Source organism: Gymnoscopelus microlampas, assembly GCF_963454915.1.
Source record: "Gymnoscopelus microlampas genome assembly, chromosome: 21".
NCBI lineage: Eukaryota > Metazoa > Chordata > Actinopteri > Myctophiformes > Myctophidae > Gymnoscopelus > Gymnoscopelus microlampas.
This window is the reverse complement of record NC_139958.1, coordinates 11,632,612-11,654,994: the sequence shown is the minus strand read 5'-3', so window position 1 is coordinate 11,654,994 and position 22,383 is coordinate 11,632,612. Positions and strand designations below refer to the sequence as shown.

The window sequence follows — 22,383 nt, the reverse complement described above, 5'->3', positions numbered from 1 at the left end:
ATATTTAGTTCCTGACAACCACAAAGGCCTAAATGTGTTTCTCTTCAGCCTGCCCTGAGCCTGGCTGACTGACAAGCTGCTGGTCATCACAAATGAGCAGTGGTGGAAAAAGTAGAAACACAAGTTACTGTCTGGAATTCAAAATTTACTTGAGTAAAAGTACAAAAGTACTGGCATCAAAATACACTTAAAGTACCAAAAGTTAAAGTACTCGTTATGCAGAATGCCCCATTTCACAAGATTTCAAATATATATATATAAAATGTATAAAAAATATTTGGAAAATAGCAGATCTGCAAGCCCACAATGTGACTCATTGTGAGCTTATAGATCGTCTATTTTCAAATGGCCGAAATGTACATGTATATAGGGCTGAAGAGGTTAATGTATGTTTTTTTTTCAATTAAAATCTACAAAGTATAACTAGTAACTAAAGTTTTCAGATAATTGTAGTGGAGTAAAAGTACCTCAACATTTTTACTTAAGTACAGTGCTTGAGTAAATGTACTTCACACCACTGATGTCAACCACATATATGTAACAAACTCCCAGAAAAACTGCAGGTCTGCTGCCACTCTTATTCCTTTCACAACTAAGACCTTTCTGTTTGCCGCTGCCTTTGATCAAGTTTTTATTTTATTTTATTTCTCTTCTGCACCGTAATTGCATCTGTGATTGTTTTAACTTATTTTGCTTTATGCATCCTAATGTCATTTTATAATTGTGTTTCCTTTGCTTGATGTTTTGTGTAAAGCGCATTGAATTGCCTTGTTGTTGAAATGTGATATATATATTTTAAAAAAAATGCCGTGCCTGCAATTATGTCCAGAACTGTTACTGGAACCGGTGTTCAAAAGGCTCCAACAACGTGTTAATATTATTAAGCTCTTGTTAACACTAATTCATTGGTTCGGTATAATAACTTCAAACGTCAAACACATTATATGTGTTTGAACAAAATCTCTCAAAAGTTTTGAAGAGAGTTAAAAATGTGTCAATTTTACCCTCCTACCCCCGAAGATAGCAGTTCTATGTCACGTGGTGTGAGCTTGTAGATCAGCTATTTTTGAATAGTTTTGTATTAATAGTCTACATCTACAGAGTAACTAGTAACGTTTTAAAATAAATGTAGTGGAGTAAAAAGTACAATATTTACATCTCAGATGTAGTGTAGAAGAAGTATAATGTCTCGGAAAATTTTAATACCCCAGTAATGAAAAAAACAACAACCTCAAAGTTGTATTCAAGTACAGTACTTGAGTAAATGTACTCAGTTACTTTCCACCACTGAAGCTATAGGGTTCATGTGGTCAAAGTGGGAGTGAAAGTTAAGAGGCAAGAATCCTGGGAGAAAACACTACTGTTAAGAATATCTAAGAGATCTTTGGAGTTGGGAGGCTGGTATAGTATTATTAGCAAGAGAGAGAAATAGGTCTGGACCCACAGCCGCAAATGACATTTCTTTTTTTTTCCTCTAGGCCGCCGGCGAGCGCCGATCCATTTTTCATTTTTACCCCGAGGGTAATCGATGATGGGGGTGACGAGACAACAGCACCTTCTGAATAAGCAAGGCACTCAAGCAAAGGTTCAAAGTGGCCCATCGCCTCATCCGAATGCAGTCCGCAGCTCTGCTTAAAGCCCTGAGCTCTCCACATTCCCCTCCGTGTTCTCATACATAGTGTACGAACCAACCAAGAGGATCTGGCCAGCACTCTAAAACACAAACTCTTCTGTTTTTTCTCCCCCCACCCCAGCCACACTATGTAATTGTCCTCAGGGTCGTGGAGAGAGTTAGGTGGCCATTTATCCCCATAAACGATGTGGGCCTAATATACACACAGTGGGCAAATGCTCCTATATGCGTAGAAAGAAGCACAACTGCACCTGAGCTCAAGTTTGTCACGTCTGTCTGTCTGTCTGTCTGTCTGTCTGTCTGTCTGTCTGTCTGTCTGTCTGTCTGTCTGTCTGTCCTTTCGTATATCTTTCCATCTGTCTATCCATCTACCGGTCTATCCGTCTCTGTGACTGTCTATCTCACTATATGTATAAGAGATACGCAAGGGCAGGATATCATGAATAAAACAAGCCTATATTAGATGAGTCATTTCGAGTCTACAAGTAGCCTATGTATATTTATGCAAGCTTTCTCTACGGTCTTCTGATTCTATACTACGGAGCTGTTCCTATAGTGGCGTCTATGGCGTCATGACTGCAACATTATAGAGGATAAGTGGGAGAATCATTCACTTACGGAATGCTTCTTCTATGGCACCAAAAGGCACCAAGAGTGCATTCTGGAGTGGCAGATTTATTCTAGCATACAGAGGTCAGTAGCACTTGCTCCGGCAATCTGTGTTCTTCCGCAGTGGTATTGCTGACATACTGAGATAAGAGTTTGTGGAGATAGTCTCATGGGTTAGAAGAACGGTGACAGTTCATTTAAACACCGCTGTTTTGTCCCCACACTTCTTCAGAAGATAGAACATTACAGTTGGTTTGATTTGTAGACCAGAGTTTCCCGGGTGTGAGCACACCACATAAAGTTGTTAAATATGCACATTAAATTACCTGTATACTGGCTCATTTGTTTCTGTTTATTCTCCACTAAATCATATTTTAGATTTGTTTCTTTCTTTCTTCTTCTTTTCCCCTTGCACTCCAAGTTGTTACCTAAGCAATGAACCCTGGCTAGCCTGTGAGGCAATGCATCATCATTAGATATGTGGCCATGCTGACAGACTGGTGTCATCTTCTCATTTCACTGTTGCGACACAGCCATGGACAGCAATGCATTCATGCATGAAGCAGCTAGGAGCCAAATAGATGAGTCAAAACATTAGACGCAGAGCTGGGTGTGTGCGCGCGCACGCGTCGATTACCGTCCTAGATACACCTGTTGTGTATCTAGGTAATCGACACGTGCACGCACACACACGCACACGCACACGCACACCCACACACACTAACTTGGAAAGTCTTGCATCTTCCTTGTGACTAACTACTATATCTAAGGCCTAGCAAGCAGCAGTTTGTTACCTGGAACAAAAATACTTTCTGATCAAAGACGCCTGGCTGCTGTCTGTCCGTTGAGCCTGTTAAAGTAAAGTACCTAAAACCTGGCATCCTATAGTGTATACGTAGTTTCAATGTACATATTATTAATTTTTTGATATTATACTGGTTCTCAAAGTGGGTTCCGGGGACCCCCAAGGGTACTTGAGGGGGTTCCAGGGGGTCCCCAGCTAAATGATGGACAGGAACCAAATGGACCCTTATGAGTCTGTAACTCTGAGAGTGTACACTCTCAGAGTTAAATTAACATTGATTTTACAATATGAATTGGGGTCATATAAATGCATAAATATAAATGCCATTAAATGGGGGTCCGTAGCCTAATGCATGTCAAACTGGGGGGTCCTTGAAATTAAAATGGTTGAGAATCACTGGTTTAGACTGATGATAGGTTCTTGGTTTACCTATGATCCTAGATTACTATTTCTATGCATTTAATGTATTACCTCTTGTGTACCTTGCTTAATGTAAATCGCTCTGGATGAATGCCTAATTTGTAAATTGTAAATTGTATGAGGCATTTTCCAACCTGATCCTTTTAGCTACATTGATGTCACACCCTGGTACAGCACATGGAAATAGGGAAAGGGAATGTCTGGTAATGGCTCTAATTCTCACGTGTGTGTGTGTGTGTGTGTGTGTGTGTGTGTGTGTGTGTGTGTGTGTGTGTGTGTGTGTGTGTGTGTGTGTGTGTGTGCGTGCGTGCGTGCGTGCGTGCGTGCGTGCGTGCGTGCGTGCGTGCGTGCGTGCGTGCGTGCGTGCGTGCGTGCGTGCGTGCGTGCGTGCGTGCGTGCGTGCGTGCGTGCGTGCGTGCGCGATTAAAACAGAGGTGTTTCTTGCATGGATTACGATCGTAGCTCGGAAGCTTGAGAAAATAAAAATTGGAGGTCCCGTCTTCATTGTTCATAGGATGCTGGCTGTTGAAAACAGGCCCCTGCACTACAATACCTAAAATATATATATATATATTCTTCTCAAAAGTGGGGTCCAGGGACCCTCTGGATTCCTTGAGGGGTTCTGAATGGAGCCTTTAACTCTGTAACTCTGGGAGTGTAAAAATGGTAAATGGTGCATTTATATAGTGCTTTTATCCAAAGCGCTTTACATAGATTGTGCATTACATTCACCCATCCACACACACATTCATACACCGATGGCGGAGGAAACCATGCAAGGCACCAACCTGCTCATCGGGAACAATTAGGGGTTCAGTGTCTTGCTCAAGGACACTTCGGCACTAACTCTGGGGGAGCCCGGGATCGAACTGGCAACCTCGATGTTCCCATCCGAAAAACAAAACCAAGGATCGGCTGCCGTATTAAGGGGTGACATGGGAGGACCGCAAACCACTGTGGGGCCCTGCATCCAGAAAAGGTCTGATGGGGGAATCGCTAGGAAAGACAGACGAACGGACAATCGGAACACATAACGCCTCTGGCTATACGGCAGCATGCCAACGGAAGCATAACCCCAAAAAAAACAGCGTTACGGATTCCTCGTCTGCCCTCTGCATCCATGATGTTGTACAGCAAATCACAACTGACAAGGGCAGTAACCAGTAGTACCACTGAGAGAGACACAGTTATTATGTCAGTGAAGACCATGGAGGAGTTGCACGGTGTGAGTGAGTGAGAAATCCTCTCCGGTTTTGCCAGCTTTCCATCAGTTTCAGGCTGTGTGTGTGTGTGTGTGTGTGTGTGTGTGTGTGTGTGTGTGTGTGTGTGTGTGTGTGTGTGTGTGTGTGTGTGTGTGTGTGTGTGTGTGTGTGTGTGTGTTTCTCTCCACATTCTGAAATGACTTTCTAGGGTTCTGAACGGTGTTGCTGCGGGCCAGATGGGACTGACTTGCCGCCGCATGTGGCACACGAGTGGCACATTAACCCATTAAGACCGGGAACGCATCGGTGTAATTTTTAAGACAAATACATATCATTTTGGGGGTCCTTGACATGAAAAAAGTTTGAGAACCACTGATATATAGCAACATACGTTTTTTTCCCCAAAAATACTGTTAGGATTTAGAAGACTTAATGTTCGCTATAAAAAATATATATGTATATTCAAAGATTTGCACACATTTTCACGATTTTTCAAAAAACAGCAGGTCGACAAACTCGTAGTTATGAGCTTGCATATCTGCTCTTTTTGAATAGCCAAAGACATCTAAAATGACACAGATGCGTTTCCGGATTGAATGGGTTAATAGCTGGTGTGTGTGTGCACGCCTGCACAGCACACAAGACACACAGAGCCAAACACGTGCAAGCAAACGCACACACGAGCAATCACGCGCACACGCACACACACACACACGCACACACACACACACACACACACACACACACACAATCCCCTCCCTCTCCCAGACACAGCCTGAGCCACTTACCGAGCCAGTGTTCACCGGTGATCTTGCCAAATCCCTCGCGGTAGGAGTCCCAATCTCTGAAGAAGTTGACTGTGCCATCCTCTCTGCGCTGGAACACCTACACAGCCAAAGATAAGCAACGTTTTAAAAGGGTTTCCAGCTTTCACATGTGATTCACCTCTAAAAGTCATTCATTCTCAAGCTTTTTTTCATGTCAAGGGCCCCCGGGGTTTGGTATACATTATTAGGCCACGGACCCCATGTAACTCAGAGAGAGAGAGAGCACAGATGGAACCAAATGGACCCGTGTAAGGGTCCATTTGGTTCCATCTGTACACTCTCTGAGTTATAGACCCGGAAAGGGTCCATTTGGTTCCTAAAGCTCCTTACACACCGGGGGCAATTTTTTTTCATGCGAATAATACGTTTTTAAAAAAAAACCTTATAAAGTCAATGCAAGCTTCCATGGAGCGAAAAAGCGAAAAAGCGTCTTAATTATTCGGAATGAGTCAGAATTTTGCGTATATTCGCATAATCGCCGGTGTGTAATGACCTTAAGTGTCGATAATTTAGCCGGAGAGACCATGGAAAACCGTCAAAGACCCCTGGGGCTCCATGGACACCACTTTAAAGGTTTCATGACATCAAATGTATTTATTTCATTTTTTCACCCCCATTTTGTTTTGGTTTTCTGACCTCAATTACACAATTATAATAAAGCTCAGAAAAGCGCTGTGATTGGCCCGTGGACTTTGATGTCACAGTCCATTCATCGCGCTATGATTATGGAGTGGATTTTTCAGTTAAAACCTTTTAATACACGTTTGAATGACCACGAAACCAGCATGTCATGAAACCTTTAAGAACCACTGCTCTAAGCCAATAACGCACCTTTCTCAATTATGAGTCATGCAACGTCACTCTGTCTGCCGGTCAGAAGAGCTGGACTTTAAGAGCATTGTTAATCTATTCTCTCTCTCTCTCTCTCTCTCTCTCTCTCTCTCTCTCAAAGTCAGAAATTATTATTCCTTCAAAGATTAATAATGTAGATGCACTAGACCCACTAAAACGGCATGCCAGCAAATAAGCGGAAAAAAACTTGATTGAGTTCAAAACAAAGCCACCATGGTGTCTCTGCGTGCCTGCAATTGCAAAGCACAGAAACAAGATTTATATTTGTGATAGGGTCTATAGAAATTGCAAATATACGGTCAATAGGCAAATACAATAATCTTTTCTATATTTCTATAACCGGTGATTCATGAAATACTATCAAGCCAAGCCAAGCGATGTGTTGAAAAACTATACGTGGGAGGAGGAAGTTATTGAAAGTCATTCAATGTGAGAAACGAAATGCGTTATTTATTTGTGGCAGGGATTATATTTGGTACAGTAGTGTATTGTATTAGCGTTGGCTCTCTCTCTGTGTGTGTGTGTGTGTGTGTGTGTGTGTGTGTGTGTGTGTGTGTGTGTGTGTGTGTGTGTGTGTGTGTGTGTGTGTGTGTGTGTGTGTGTGTGTGTGTGTGTGTGTGAGTGTGTGTGAGAGAGTGCGTGCACGTGTGTGTGTGTCAGTGTGATGAGGGTGTATGTGCACGCGCGTGTGGGCATGCATGTGTGCACACAAATGCTGTGACGTGCATGTGAATTATGAGTCGGTATGTGTGTGTGTGTGTGTGTGTGTGTGTGTGTGTGTGTGTGTGTGTGTGTGTGTGTGTGTGTGTGTGTGTGTGTGTGTGTGTGAGTGCGCGCGCGCGTGCGCGTGCATGCGTTATGAGTGTAGCATATCTATATCACTCTGCGAAACATCCTGCCCACATGAGAAGTGCTGACACTCCAGTCTCCAGCTATAGATGGAGTGAAATTGGAAATGTGGTAGGAGGAAATGTGCAGGAGGAAATACATGCAAATGGAAAATGGAGTCTGCCGCTTTGTGTGACGTGAAGGTCGTGTTTGTCTTAAAACGACACAAGGCAATTCCCTGACAACCGTTTATGTTCAGCATGGATGATCCCCGAACAGACAGTATCACAAGGACCCCTGCACGCCACAAACAATACAGTACGTCGCTGTTGTTGGGTTAGAAACCTTGCATCTCCATATTTTCATGTTTTTCCCAGTAAATTAACGCCCTACTTCATTGCACAAGGCTGTCATGCTAAAAGCGAGCATTGTGAGCTTGTAGATCGGCTATTTTCAAATGGGTGAAATGTATAGGCTGAAGTGGTTAATGTATGTTTTGTAATAATAATCCAAATCTACAAAGTAACTAGAAACTAAAGTTTTCAAATAATTGTAGTGGAATAAAGGTATATATTTATATTTGCCCCTGAGATGTAGTGGAGTAGAAGCAAAAGAACTGAAAATTGGAAATACTCAAGTAAAGTACAAATACCTCAAAATTGTACTTAAGTACAGAACTTAAGTAAATGTACATAGTTTCTTTGCACCACTGATAATAACTACGCTTGATCCATTGGAACGTACCCCCCCCCCCCATCTCCTGAAAAGTCACTTGTTGGGACATACAAGGTTCCCACCCAGCAGTAATAAAATAGTGCTTTATAACATCCATCCAGAATACAAGCCCTCAGGGGGGGGGGAATGCCATCATCTTCACTGTCATAAAGTCCCCACCGCTATCATCATCTTCATCTTCATCATCCTCCCTGTCACTATGGTTACCGTCTGCTCTTTCCACCTCACAAAACTCCCATTAACGTCACTGTTTTCCATCATTATCGTCACTGTAATCCCCCCCCCCACCCCCCCCACACACACACTTTCCCCACGGATGTGAGTGAGCTTCTCCTCCATATCTTCCGGGAGACCGTAGTCCCTCCATGCTCCACAGAACCAGCAGTTCTAAACACAGTGTTAGGGGACCCTCAGGGGTCCTTGAGGGGGTTTCCATGCAGTCCCAAGATAAATGACTTATAGTTGGGAACTGAACAGACCTTTACGGGTCTGTAACTCAGAGAGTGTATGAATGTAATAAAATGTTGGTCGATCAATCAATCAACTTGTATACAGTTACAGGTAAAAGTGAGGTGAAACTCTTGTTCGTGCATGCTTTCACATTTGAAGTTCAAGGAGTAAAAAGAGAATTCGAAGTAAAGAACGGAAAACAAAAAAGAGCACAAAAAAAAGAAAATAGCATCATGTTAAAAATCAGCATCATGCAATTTAAAGAGGTCCTAAATCACATGTAGTGCATTCAATAAAGTGCATGTCAGTATCATCATGTAGCTTAGAAGTCCTAAAGGAAGACCCAAAACATAATATGTGCATCAGTATAGTGCAAATCAGTCAAGCACAGGCGACAAGCTTAGGTTTTGTTGTTCAGCAGCCTGACAGTTGCTAAATAAAAACTCTGCCACATGTCTCTTGTTAGTGCTCTCTTACTCCTGTATCGCATGCCAGGTCGAGGGCGCAGCAGTGGTTTGAACAGGCTGTGGCTGTTCAAACCATAGACTGTATAAATGAGATGGACAAACCCCCTCCGCTGCTTTCTACAGACCGAAAATGAAGCCTTTGCTGCAAGACTGTAGGTCCGCCATCTTTCAATACGCGTCAGAATGAGTTCAGACCATTATTGGTTGGGTAACTTGTCAATCAAGAGCGGGGGGGCGGGGAATGAATGCTATTGGTTGTGTAGCGTGTCAATCAAATCATCCCGCCCCTCCTAGAGAATAGCCTACTTTATCGTCAATTTTATAATAAATAGAACCATAATTTAGCAAAACGCATATCCTGATGATTGAAAGGAGACTTTAAACTAGCGACTGGAAGCATATAGAATTTATGACAATTTTTATTACAGTAAGAAAATCTAGTCTAAAGTTTGTCAAAAAACCCATTCACTTAAATAAATTCTTTCTGAACCCACAGGTCGGCGCAGGGTAAAACAGCGCCACTCTGGCCATTTTGTCGGCCTCATCGTAAATATCTCAGCCTTGCCCCTTGGTTCAAACCAAATTAACACTGAGGATTGTTACTGTGTATATTGGGGTGTCAGGGATAAAAATCATATCAAATGGGGGTCCTTGAAATTAAAAAGAGTTGAGAATTAATGGTCTGCAGTGTCAAGAGATGACAGCCCCCCCTGTCCACCCTATTTCGAGGCCCCAGGTTCGTTCCCTTAAAATATAAAGCAGTCAGATTTTTCGTCCAGATTCCCGGGACTTTCAAAGCACTCACTCAAGCACAAATTCCATTGTTTGCAGGTCCCTTCACCTGAGAGCCACCCGAGAGAGTAATTAAAGATGTGTTCCAAATGAATTGCTATTGAGAGTGTCCAAAGATGCCAGGTGCCGTGTGGGATTTAAGCCAGATTTAAACTTTGTGTTGTGTGCCGTAAATAGACCATGCTACAAGCTCACAACGCATTATGAGTTTGTATATTGGCTATTTCCAGCACAACTAAGTACTAACTACAAATCAAGCATAAATTAAGTATGAATTAGGCATAAACTAAGTAAATTGAAGCATTACTAGAGTATATTCAAAGCCAGTCTGTGTGCACAGGGCAATATTCTCCACTATATTTAGCTTCCCACTCCTCCCTTGTTCCATTTATCACACAAATTCACGTAGACAAATTGCTCATATAGTGTAACATGCAAATGTACATGAGAAGTTAAATCATTCTGGGTCTGAAGTCGTCTGCCCTGCACAGCACACATAAATGTAGGACTTGCATAAGCTGTTTAACATGTTTGTCATGTGTTATATTATTTAGACTTTGGAAATGAGTCCAACGTCCACTTAAATAACTAAATAATATAACACATGACAAAACATGTTAGAACTCTGTTCAACACCGACCATGCAGCTCTTGTAAGACAGCCATTAGTGCAATCTTATAAGCAGCTAGGCTACTTATACTTACACTAACCCAATTTAAATGCCATTTTAGCCGTCTTACATTGCAGTCCAGTTGATTAAAACGTTTTAATCAGATTTCAATGAATGAAGCAATATGGCTTGTCCCCAGCTAATTCAAAGGAGATTTAATGAGTAGAACATCCTTATACATAACAGTAGACAGAGCTATTTTCACAGCAATAGTTAAGATAAAAGGTACCTGAGCATTTTTCATCAGGTTCTCTTAACACTTTTCTGATAATTACTAACAGTTGAATCAGCTAAACAAGACTGTGTCAAACTATTACACAGACAGACAGACAGACGGACGGACGGACCCATTTTTTAGATGTCTCGATCACTTCCTACCATACATAATTAATGAATGTAACTTTCAATTACTAACATTCTATTTGAGTAGTTATTTTTGTTGGATACGAATAGTAGTGCTTTTTGCTTTAGACTTTGTTTTGATGATGCAGCATGTTTGCATTGTAGTATTGTTGTTGACTGATGAAGCAGCATGCACTGATTACATTGTAGTTGATGATGATTCAGCATATTTACATTGTAATGTACTCTAGATTATAGTACTGTTGTTGAGTGAGTCAACTATTAAGCTGATAGCATCAGTTTCTGTTTTACCACATCATAATCAGCATAATCATCGATAGAACTGACTGTGTCTGCGCGTGTGCGTGTGCGTGTGTGTGTGTGTGTGTGTGTGTGTGTGTGTGTGTGTGTGTGCAGTGTGTACAGCTGTCTATTCTTCAGTGTCACTCCCTTTTTACAGGTTTGGTATACATGTCACCAGCCCTGCTATTTAACAAAATAATAATAATAGCTTGAATTTATATAGCACCTTTCATAAACCCAAGGACGCTTTACATCAAAAACAATGAACAACAGACAAACAAAACAACAACCATTTGAATGGAATTCTCTGCTCATATCAGTCATGTGGTTATATTACAAAAGCATTAGTGTGTGTGTGTGTGTGTGTGTGTGTGTGTGTGTGTGTGTGTGTGTGTGTGTGTGTGTGTGTGTGTGTGTGTGTGTGTGTGTGTGTGTGTGTGTGTGTGTGTGTGTGTGTGTGTGTGTGTGTGCGTGCGTGCGTGCGTGCGTGCGTGCGTGCGTGCGTGCGTGCGTGCGTGCGTGCGTGCGTGTGTGCGCGCGTACGTGCGTGCATGCGAGAGAAATAAAGTGGGATACATTTCAAGGCTAGTCGTGCAAATCTTAGTCAGTCATCAGAGATGTACTTTTATAAATCAACCAAATAATACCGTGTCATGGTAAATATTATTATTAATGTGGTCTGGCATTATCCCAGTGACTGTGACTCACAGCTTACTGTACTTGACATTACTGTCAACCATTTCGCAGTAAAATAAAAAGGCAGATAATACATAGAATAGAACTGTGCACCCACGCTCATAGTGCTTACAAGTCGACACAGATAATTAGTGTTTTTACCACTGACTATTTTACGGCTGGATCTACACACCCACAGACAAAAAAGAAAAAAGGAATTGGACTATCTGGCTCAATGTGGTACCAATCTATACACTGTCTAACAGGCAGAATGAAGCCTAATTTACACTTTGTCGCTCGACGGTGCCAACGCCCTGACAGGCTGTCTTTGACAGGCGCCGCCTGTCAAAGACAGCCGATCAGGCTCACAACGCCTTTGCGTGCACTCCCTATTTGGGTCTAAGTCAAGTCTATGATGTCAGTCACGTACGATATATCTACGACGTACAGTATTGGGAAAGTCTATGATGTCAGTCAGTTGTCAGTTGTAAATCTGCTATTTTCACAATATTTATCTGTGGAGTCAAACAACATGTTATGCCTCAACTATTACATTCCAAGTGCTTGTCAGGGTGGGGGGTCCCCAGTTCAAATATAGTTATTTTGGGGGGTCACAGCCTGAGAAGGTTGAGAACCACTGATCTATGATGTATCTATGACACGTATCTATGACACGTGACAGGTTTCAGCCAGATTTGATCACCATTCACGTCCGCTAAACAATTTAAGTTTTAACATACAAAATCTGTGGAGGTACTTCATTGGCCTCCTAGCAGTGTGCACAAGAAATACTAACAAGACTAGCCCTGAACAAACAGACACACACACACAGAGGGGGGCAACAACATAATCCTCCCCCTTTTGCCTTCGGCCTGGCGGAGATAAATCAGCAATTTTACTCTTCTTTGACGTCTCCCTTTAGCGTCCTCTTTACACGGGAGTAAGGGCTGAGCGTGTCGTCCATGATGAAGTCATAGAGGACCTTCACCCACGACGTGTAGTGAGGCAGATCGTCGTAGTACTCCGCCGCGATCTGCTTCACCAGGGGCAGCCTGCGTCCCGGGATGCTGGGGAAGTCGTGGTGCTCGTTGTGGTAGCCCACGTTGAAGGTGAGCAGGTTGAGACAGCCGTAGTAGGAGTAGGTCTCGTGGCCCTTGAGGAACATGTAGTGCTCGGCGATGAAGTGGCCAGAGATGGGATGCAGGCCCATCCCCAGCATGGAGCCGGCCAACATGTAGACCACGGGCTTGGCGCCCCACAGAGAGTACAGCGCCACGTCGAACGAGAGCTGGACGGCCGCGTTGACCAACTCCAGCCGCGTGATCGGCTTGGGGTTGATCGCGAGGGGCCGGACGGCGTAGAACAGCGGCTGGAGGATGACCCAGACGAGCTTGCGGCAGGGCGTGCAGAAGAACCAGCCTTCGAAGTCGGTGGGGATGTCCACGTCCACGCCGTCGCCGCCCAGGTAGCGGTGGTGGTCCAGGTGGTAGCGCTTGAAGGAGGCGGAGTAGGGCAGCCCGATGGGGAGGTTGGCGAACATGGCAAAGTAGCGGTTCCACATGGGCTTGTTGTTGCCAAAGGCGGTGTTGTGCGTGATCTCGTGAATGGCGAGGGTCATCGAGTGATTGATGCAGCCTCCGAAGGCGTACGCCCAGACTAAGACCCATATCCAACCCAAGTCTTTGACCAGGTAGAACGCCATGAACTGGACGGCCACCATCATGCAAACAATCCATTTCAGTCTGGGGTCGGGCGCCATCAGAGACTTGATCTCTGGGTATTTGGCCAGAATCTCCTTCCTCCTGTCGGCGTGAGGCTGCTCGGTGTAGACCCACTCATAATCCTCTCGGGTCACCCGGTTTCCCATTTCGTTTTGTTTAAAGAATGAATCTCAATGTTTAAAATGGAAAGATATGCTCCCCTGACAAACGCTGTTATCTAACAGACCATGCCAGACAGCCCTCTCTTCTCTCAGACTTGAAAAGTACTTGAATTTGATGTGGCAGTAACTTTTTGACCTCATGTTTATTGTTGCCCTTTATATAAAGCACAATCTATGACATCAGTACTATGACATCAGTACTATGACGTCAGTACTATGACATCAGTACTATGACGTCAGTACTATGACATCAGTACTATGACGTCAGTACTGCGACGTCAGTCATTTCCATATTTGGGCGTAAACCGAGGACATTTCCACATGGTACAGAGCGTGACGCGTCGTTCACTTTGCAGTGCCACCTTACAGGCACCTCACAGTGTGAGAGAGAGTTTTGTGCTCTCCTAAATCCACGGCAGGCTTTGAAAGTACCCACTTCAGAAAGAGGTGACGTGCATCACCTCTCCAATGACCAAAACCCACTATGGAAGCCGTCGAACTGGTGCGATCTGACGGCATCCTAGAATTTATAGGTAGGATGTGATGTCATGCGTGATGTCATGCTGTCGTGAGATTACGTCACACTGGCGTGATGTCAGATTACGTCACACTGGCTACATACATAAAGACAACCGACATGGCGCAGGATTCAAATTGTATATATATAGATGCATTTTAAAGCGTGGCGAATCACTGCCTATATATATGGTTGAGAGTTAACTACAGAAAACAAACATCACATTATTTCTGCTCCACCATTTATGGATTGCAATGTAATGTAATGTACAGTATAAACTCACAAGCACTACATTTCCAAGGCAGCAATCATCTGCATGGGCATCAAACAACTTGCAGTGTGCATGTCTTTGACAGTATTTCTCGGTTTTTAATACACTGCAAACTGAACAGTCGAGAAGAGAGTCGATTTCTGACAAATCTAATTTAGACTTGCCGTGAAAATCCATTTAGATGTTTTCAGTTCCTCCAGCATGTTTATTGTTGTTGTCTAATCTAGCAAATGAATACATTTCTTACCCTATGAAACCTCTCGCAAATTATACATTCATGTTGGTCTTTTTTTGTTTGTTTTTGTTTTCTTTTTTTGCTACATCTATTTTACGGCTTGCTTGTAGAAGAGCGTGATTTAAGTTATGTACATCAGTGGTTTCCAACCTTTTTCTGGATCAGGACCCACTTGAAAAACTGTGAGTGTTTGTTCAATGTTTTACAGGTCAAGGACCCCTTAGCTGATAGAGAGAAACAGCAGGGACCCCCCAGTCTCTGCTATACAGTTGAGTTGCAGATTTATTTTTTTTATAGATAGAAGATAGCTTCATAGACTTGTTTGAAAGCACAAATATCTTTAGTGTATTTGGATTCATGTTAATGTTTTACCACTTTAACCCCCAATACTTGGTAAACTTGAGCCGTGGCTCTGTACTTGGTCTGCTCTTTTTTCCCTCTACACCAAACCTTTGCCGAAAGTACTCGATATACAAGCTCACAACGCCTTGCAGCTCGAGGCGTTGTGATCTAGAGCGGCTATTTCCGGCTAAGTGTTTCGGACCCCTGCTCTATAGCAATGATTACAATGTCGAACTATTAACACTTATTTTAACAAAAATATATCACAAAAAGATACCACATTGGACCTCAATGGAAACAAGTCCCAGGACTTAGTGTAAGGCCTTTTAGCCTTAATGGCTGACTGTACTACATGCTGTTTACATTTCTGACTAATAGAGTATTCAATCAATCAATCAATCAATCAATCAATCAATCACTTACACCCCCTTTAACATTGTTCTTATAATGTCTATTAGTATAATATGCCGACCTATACAATATGACCATTAAGGTGGCTTACTAATGCCGGAATAGTGCATAAGGGACACAAGAAGTCTCTGAAATTGGTTTTGAGAATTAGAACACAGGGGAGAGAACAGAGGACACAGGACAGTGGAAAGGGTTGGAGCGTGCTCTGGGGCCAACAAAATGCCCTTTTGACCTGAGCTGTCAACCAGATGCTGCTGCTTGCTTTCTATGCTGCCATCTTCCTCAATAAAAAAACATTTTATGCTTCACCTAGAGTGGAATAGAATCTTTCCACCACAGGCCACAATCGAACAGAATCTTTGGCTTGGACTGCTGTATCAGCAAGGAGGGGAAAAAGACAACAGAGAACTGAAACAACATTCAGACATTACTTTACTACATGAGAGCTGTTTAGTCTTTGTGCCACTGCTGCCGTCCCCGGCATTCACTCTCTTGACCCCCTGTCCTTGTTATCGGCTCTAACAGATGCATTTAGCCTACATGGATCAAACATAACACAGTTGATTAGGTTCTCCACACACATTAATTGTTCTCCATGAACAAGACAGGGTCTAATAACGCTGTGGCTTCCCTGTGCAGTCAGTACTAAAATTAGGGAGGGGTAGGGCACTCTGTGGTATTCAGTGTGATGGCAGTCATCTCCACATTTGGGCAGAAACTCCATATTTTGGCTTTTGGAGGGGGCATACATAGACATACAGATATGGGGGACATAAAGAGATTATAGACCATGGTTCTAAAACTTTGTATTTTATTTAAAAGACTCCCATAACTCTGAGAGTTATGGACCTCTTCTGGGTTCTATTTGTACTCTCTCAGAGTTATAGACCCGTAAGGGACCATTTGGAACCTCCTCAAGGAAACCCTGAGGGTCCCTAGACCCCACTTTGAGAATCACTGTTATAGACATTATAGAAGGCCAACCCCTTCGAGGCCATGCCGTAAAAAAAAACATCAACTACAGATTAGGCTAAATCTCTACAGAGATAACAGCAAATTACCGTAACTTCCAAAGAATCATTAGCTCAGATATTACAGTTCTAGAACTGTGATGACAACAGAGCCAGTGACGAGGTCCCAGTTCAAGGTAGGAATGTAAACAAAGCGTTCTAAGCCGTTAACCACTGCGAGTCAGCAAAGATATGACTTCCAGTAGCAGAGACAAAACAATGCCGCCCGCGCATGGTATGAAATCCCTCTCTGGTAGAGCCTCAACAAATATTTACACAATGCATCTATTTGCCCTTTAGTTTTCTTCCATTCTATGGTTACAGTTGGCCTTATTTGTGCTGATATTTGTGCTGCTTTTGTGGCCTGAACTGCTTCAATTCCTCTGGGCGGAATGTTGTTTGCCAGTGTTTATTTCTTGTCCAAACTCAACAAAGTTGTTTACATTGATTTCAAGCCAGACAGACATTTGGGCCAATAAACACAAAACGTCAGACCAACAGCCCACCGACTCATGTGTCCTGTCACCTGTGTGTTTGTGTGTCCTCGTACGCATTGTTGGAAGAATGTGCGAGTGCTTGTGGCATCCTCTTGTGCAAGTTGGAAGAATGCACGGTTGTGTGTGCATTCTGGAACAATGTGTGATACAGTACCAACATTGCGGGGACCATTATGTCCCAACTGTGCTTTACAGTTATCGCCTAGTGGCCTGAAAACTACATTGTTACCTTCAGCGATGGGTATTTGATACAAAGAAATCTATTGTGGTTGAACCTCACTGCAAGGTGACAACAACCAAACAATTGTAGTCATTTCAACACACTTTCTTGTAAAATAATATATATCCCCATCTGATCTCCCATCTTAAATCGATTAGAGACTGAAGTGTTTACTCAAAGACATTCCTGGCCATTTAGGAATGCAGGTACCGATGGCACTCAAGTCGAATTGTGATGATGGACACAAAAGAACAGTAAGTCATCACTCAGACATGTGTACTCAGTTACATGACTAACTGACAGTGGTGGAAAACGTACTCAAACTTAGTAAAAGTATCAATAAAATATAGAAATACTCTGTCACAAGTAAAAGTCCGGAATTCCAAATGTACTTGAGCAAAAGTACAAAATTATTGGCATCAAAATGTAGTACCAAAGTACCAAAAGTAAAAGTACTCATTTTGCAGAATGTCCCATTTCACGTTTTCAAATGTATACCATTTTTAAAAAAAATAGCAGATCTGAAGGCTCACAATGCGTCGCATTGCGACGCATTGTGAGCTTGAGGCAGCTTGATTTACAAGTACACGCCCTGGACATGATGCTAGTATGTCACAGGGACACACCAATCCAACGCTTGAGGCTGAGTGCCACGCAAGGAGGCATTGGATCCCACTTTTATAGTCTTTGGTATGACCCGCCTGCCCGGGTATTGAACCCCAACCTCACAATCTCAGTGCGGACACTCTAACCACATGGCTACTGTAGTATAGCAGTGGTCTTCAATATTTTTCAGGCCAAGGACCCCCTAGCTGAGAGAGAGAGAGAGAGAGATAAAGCAGGGACCCCCACTACATATTGCATTCATGTTAAATGACATTTAACCACTTGAACCTTCAATACTTTGTAAACTTGACCGTTGGCTCTGTAATTGGTCTGCTGTTTTTCCCCCCACTACACCAAACCTCTTCGCCGGAAATAGCCGATCTACAAGCTCACAACGCCTCGCAGCGCGAGGCGTTGTGAGCTTGTAGATCTGCTATTTTCGGCTAATATTACCCTCAGAATAGGAAGGCCAGGGTTCAAGTGGTTAGTGTAAAAAAAAAAGGTCCCTATCAAACAAAGATTTGGTGGAGGAGGGACCCCTCTAGGGGCCCCCGGACCCCCTGTTGAAGACCCTCTGTAGTATAGGGGTAGTATATAACCCTCTTTGTTCATCCGACCTTTCTCCCCCCCCCCCCCTCTCATCCATATAACCTGAAGGCTAACTGGAGAAGTGGAGAATGGAGTGTAAATGGAGTATAGACCTCTCTGGTGATAGAACGTAATGTATAGAGGTGTTTTTCAACCCACAACACTTCCACTCCTTCTTACTCTCCACTCCATTTCTCTTGGTGCATTAGGTGCAGCATGGGGAGGTGGAGGTGGAAGGGATTCATGAAATGCCACCGGAAACCTCCTCTACACTAGTGATGATGCCGCGGGGCCGACCCCGTATAGCCCGCAGGTCCCGCGGGTTGAACCGCGGGGCGGGCGGACGGGTAATAGATTACGACGCAATTATCGCGGGGCGGGCGAGGCGGGGTCAACCCGGTCAACCCACGGTAAAAAAATAAATAATCCCAGTATCTTCTCTCTCTTGCTCTCTCTTTCTCTCTCTCTCATGCACGCGGTCTTTCTCTCCCTCTCTCTCTTTCTGGAAAGCAATTGAATGGATTTGCTTGTGTGTGTTGAAAAGCCGGCTCCCTTATTATTTATATTTTTTTGGCGGGTTTCGGGACGGGCCGGGTCGTTGATTTACATAATTTTTGCGGGACATGTTGGGGCTGGTTGGGCTCCCGTGCGGGGCGGTTAATAAAAACCTGACCCGCGCATCACTACTCTACACATACATAGTCCTCCCTCTAAAAACAGGGGACCCTCAGGGGTCCTTGAGGGGGTTCCAGGGAGTCCCCAGCTAAATGAGTTAATATAGCATCAAAATCAACCACTTTAACCCGCTATACATCGGCTATTTGAAAATAGACAATTTTCAAGATTATAACGCATCTGCCATTTTCAAAGACTCAAAAAGTGTGAAAAATGTTGAATCATTTTGAAATATTTTAGCAACACAAATCTTTTATGGGGGTCCCTGACACATATTTTCATATTGATTTGGAGGTCCATGACATGAAAAAGTTTGAGAACCACTGATCTAAACAACACTAAAAAAATAAATTGCCTCCCGTCATTCACGGCAAACTAAATGACACATTTCTCTTTTGTATTTGGTTGTAAGCAGATGATGACTCAATCTATTCAAAATGTCTGCAGCGTTTTGCAGAACAATATCCGGCTCATGTTATCAAGACACCGAGCAAAACTAAACAAAACAAAACCAAACAAGACCTTTCTGGATAGATATAGATACAGACATTTGTCATGACAAAGCTCTGAGATACACGAGTGCTCTCTGGTGATGAACACTGAATAAAAATAAGAAAGAAAATAATTCCAAACTACAAAGAATACATAACAACCAAACCCCATCTAATCTTCTACAAAGGAACATCATTAGGAGGACAATACTTCATGTTCAATGAATGCAGCTATAATTTGTTGTCTTCATATCATCCATTTCCAATTTGTAGAGTTCCTTGATGTGCATCAGCCAGCCTTAGGCCTTTGTACTTTGTTGTACGATGGTGTCGTGTGCGATGAGTCGAGTTGTGAGGTTGAAAACAAAAGTTATTTTCAGTGACCATTACTAGAGTAGCCTGACACTCAGCCTGAATTTTCTTTCCGTTTCACTCCAGTATTCAGTCTGAAAGCCCTCTCAGTGCAGCCGTTTTCTGAGATGGGGGCGTGGCCAAAGTGGCTCTCTTTAGCGATTGGTTCTTACTGGATTATCCCGATCGGGCCCGGGCCGCCGGTTAGATTTTTTAACCGAGAAAACCTCGCCTTCTACAGCGTCACTCGTCAGAGGCCTGAATGCGAGGCTATAGCGATTCAGGGGCTGGAGACAGTCTAACACTAGAGTGCAACGTACTATAAATTAGACTTTAGTAACTAACCAAGTTCGATTTGAAAAAAAAAAGGGGAAAAATAAGGGAGGACAAGTTCACAAAACCCACATCAACCCTATTTTAAAGCGATATTTTATCATTTGTCTATTTGAAAATAGCTGCTCACAATGCGCGTTGTGAGCTTTGACACATTTTGAAAATGTTAGAGTGTTTTCTTCCAGCACGATACTGTTGTGTAGTGTAAGACTGCAGAAGCCCTCTCAGGTGTAATTGCACATTGACCCTGCAGGGCAGAGTGCGAGCGATGACACGGAGCGGCCGACCCACACGGGCGGCGATCATTTCCTTTCACACACCATTTACTGTATTGTCTCCAGATGGAGGTCAAAGGTCATGGCCCGGGAGGCAGAGGGGGGGGTTGATTTGCATTACGTGCGACTGTGTGCTGAGGTATTGCTAATGCGTAGGAGGTCTGTATATTCATGTCTTGATGGTTGTAGGCGAGGTCAGTATATTCATGTGTTAATGGCTGTAGGGAAGGTATATATATTCATGTGTCAATGGCTGTAGGGGAGGTATGTATATTCATGTGTCAATGGGCGCACGTTATCTCCGATTGTTTGTTAACCACTTAAAGGTGGTTAACAAAAATGCCCCCAAAATGCATTTTTTTTCTATCGATTAGTCACCCCATGGGGACTTGAATTCATGGATATTTTTTTGTTTTTGTCGCATTCCTAAGTCAATAATTTGATGACCGCCAGTGGTTCTGGTAGGAGACACAAACAGTCTCCTTTGTGTCTCCTACCGGTCCGCTGGTCATCAAATTATTGACTTAGGAATGCGACAAAAACAAAAAAATATCCATGAATTCAAATCTCCATGGGGTGACTAATCGATAGGAAAAAAAATGTTTTGGGTGAACAATTCCTTTAAGTCCCTGGGGGCTTGGTCGAACAATGACCAGTAAAAGCAGATTTACAAGCTCACACAACGTTTAAAAAGTTGCCAAAAGTATGCCAAAAATAAATTGTTTATTTATTTAATTATCTTGTGTTTTTGTATGAACCATGTTTGCAACTGTGTGTGTGTGTGTGTGTGTGTGTGTGTGTGTGTGTGTGTGTGTGTGTGTGTGTGTGTGTGTGTGTGTGTGTGTGTGTGTGTGTGTGTGTGTGTGTGTGTGTGTGTGTGTGTGTGTGCGTGCGTGCGTGCGCGCGTGCGTGCGTGCGTGCGTGGGGGGGGGATTGAGGGGGGTGTAGCAGTGAATGCATATACAATATAAAACATGTGGATTAGCTTAATTGCAGGGGTGTAGCAGAGATGTTGCAGTGCACATAATCTTCCTGCTTCAGGCAATTTTCACCGATGCATGAAAAACATTCTCTTTTTTCCCTCTTTTTTGTTGTGCAGGCACGAGGCATTTGAGCAGCTAGCCATCAATGCCACTTTCAACTCTTCTTGCATCATGGTTACTCATACATGACATGATGCACTGGATGCTGGTCAGCAGCACTGCGGCATAAAATGCAGAGTGGAGAGAAACAAGCCGTGTGGTTTTGATGGACCGGTGAGCTCTGCTGTAGAGAGGAAGAAAAACAGCCAGCGCTCCAATTTCATCTGTAAAAGATGCAGGAATCAGCTGCCCAATCAAGGCTTCTCCCAGTGGAGAATGTCTTTAAGTGCGTATTATGTAAATGTGTGCATAAGTGCACATCTCTCTCTCTCTCTATTTGTGTCTCGGTTTCTCTCCATCTTTCGCTTTCTGTCTGCATCTCTCTCTCTCTCGCTCTCTCTGTCTCTCCCCCTCCTTCTCCCTCTCTCTCTCTCAAAGGGCCACAATGGAAATAAGCTCAAGCTTTTTGTGTTTCATCCTTTTCACACAAATGTATAGTCATGTATTAGATAGACAGATAGATAGATAGATAGATAGATAGATAGATAGATAGATAGATAGATAGATAGATAGATAGATAGATAGATAGATAGATAGATAGATAGATAGATAGATAGATAGATAGATATATCGATGATGCAAATGCATATACCGACTTGGATTTTATTAGTGATCTATCAGATCACTAATAAAATCAAAGTCAGTATATGTATTTGTCAATTAAAACTCTCTCACACACACGCACACGCACGCACGCACGCACACACGCACGCACGCACGCACGCACGCACGCACGCACGCACGCACGCACGCACGCACGCACACACGCACACACACACACACACACACACACACACACACACACACACACACACACACACACACACACACACACACACAAACAGAGTATACAGTAGGTTGTGTTTGGCTGGGGGTGTTGTAGTAGTAGTAGTAGTGGGAGACATGATAATCTGGTCACACACTGTA

General features: G+C 43.2%; 2 protein-coding genes across 2 annotated transcripts in view; both read right to left on the bottom strand.

Annotated features, from left to right (window-relative positions):
* fibcd1b (fibrinogen C domain containing 1b) overlaps positions 1-22,383 on the bottom strand; it is a gene marked incomplete at both ends in the record, with an annotated part of 248,771 nt that overhangs the window by 62,466 nt on the left and 163,922 nt on the right. The window contains one exon of the mRNA XM_084046141.1: positions 5,458-5,554. Within this exon, the coding sequence (XP_083902267.1) occupies positions 5,458-5,554 (97 nt within the window). The remainder of the gene's footprint in view (positions 1-5,457; positions 5,555-22,383) is intronic.
* Positions 12,452-13,477, bottom strand: LOC311037077 (sphingolipid delta(4)-desaturase DES1-like; the record flags this gene model as incomplete). Its single annotated transcript, XM_084046144.1, has 1 exon — positions 12,452-13,477. One exon carries the CDS (start codon positions 13,475-13,477, stop codon positions 12,506-12,508), a length of 972 nt encoding a protein of 323 aa, XP_083902270.1. The 3' UTR covers positions 12,452-12,505.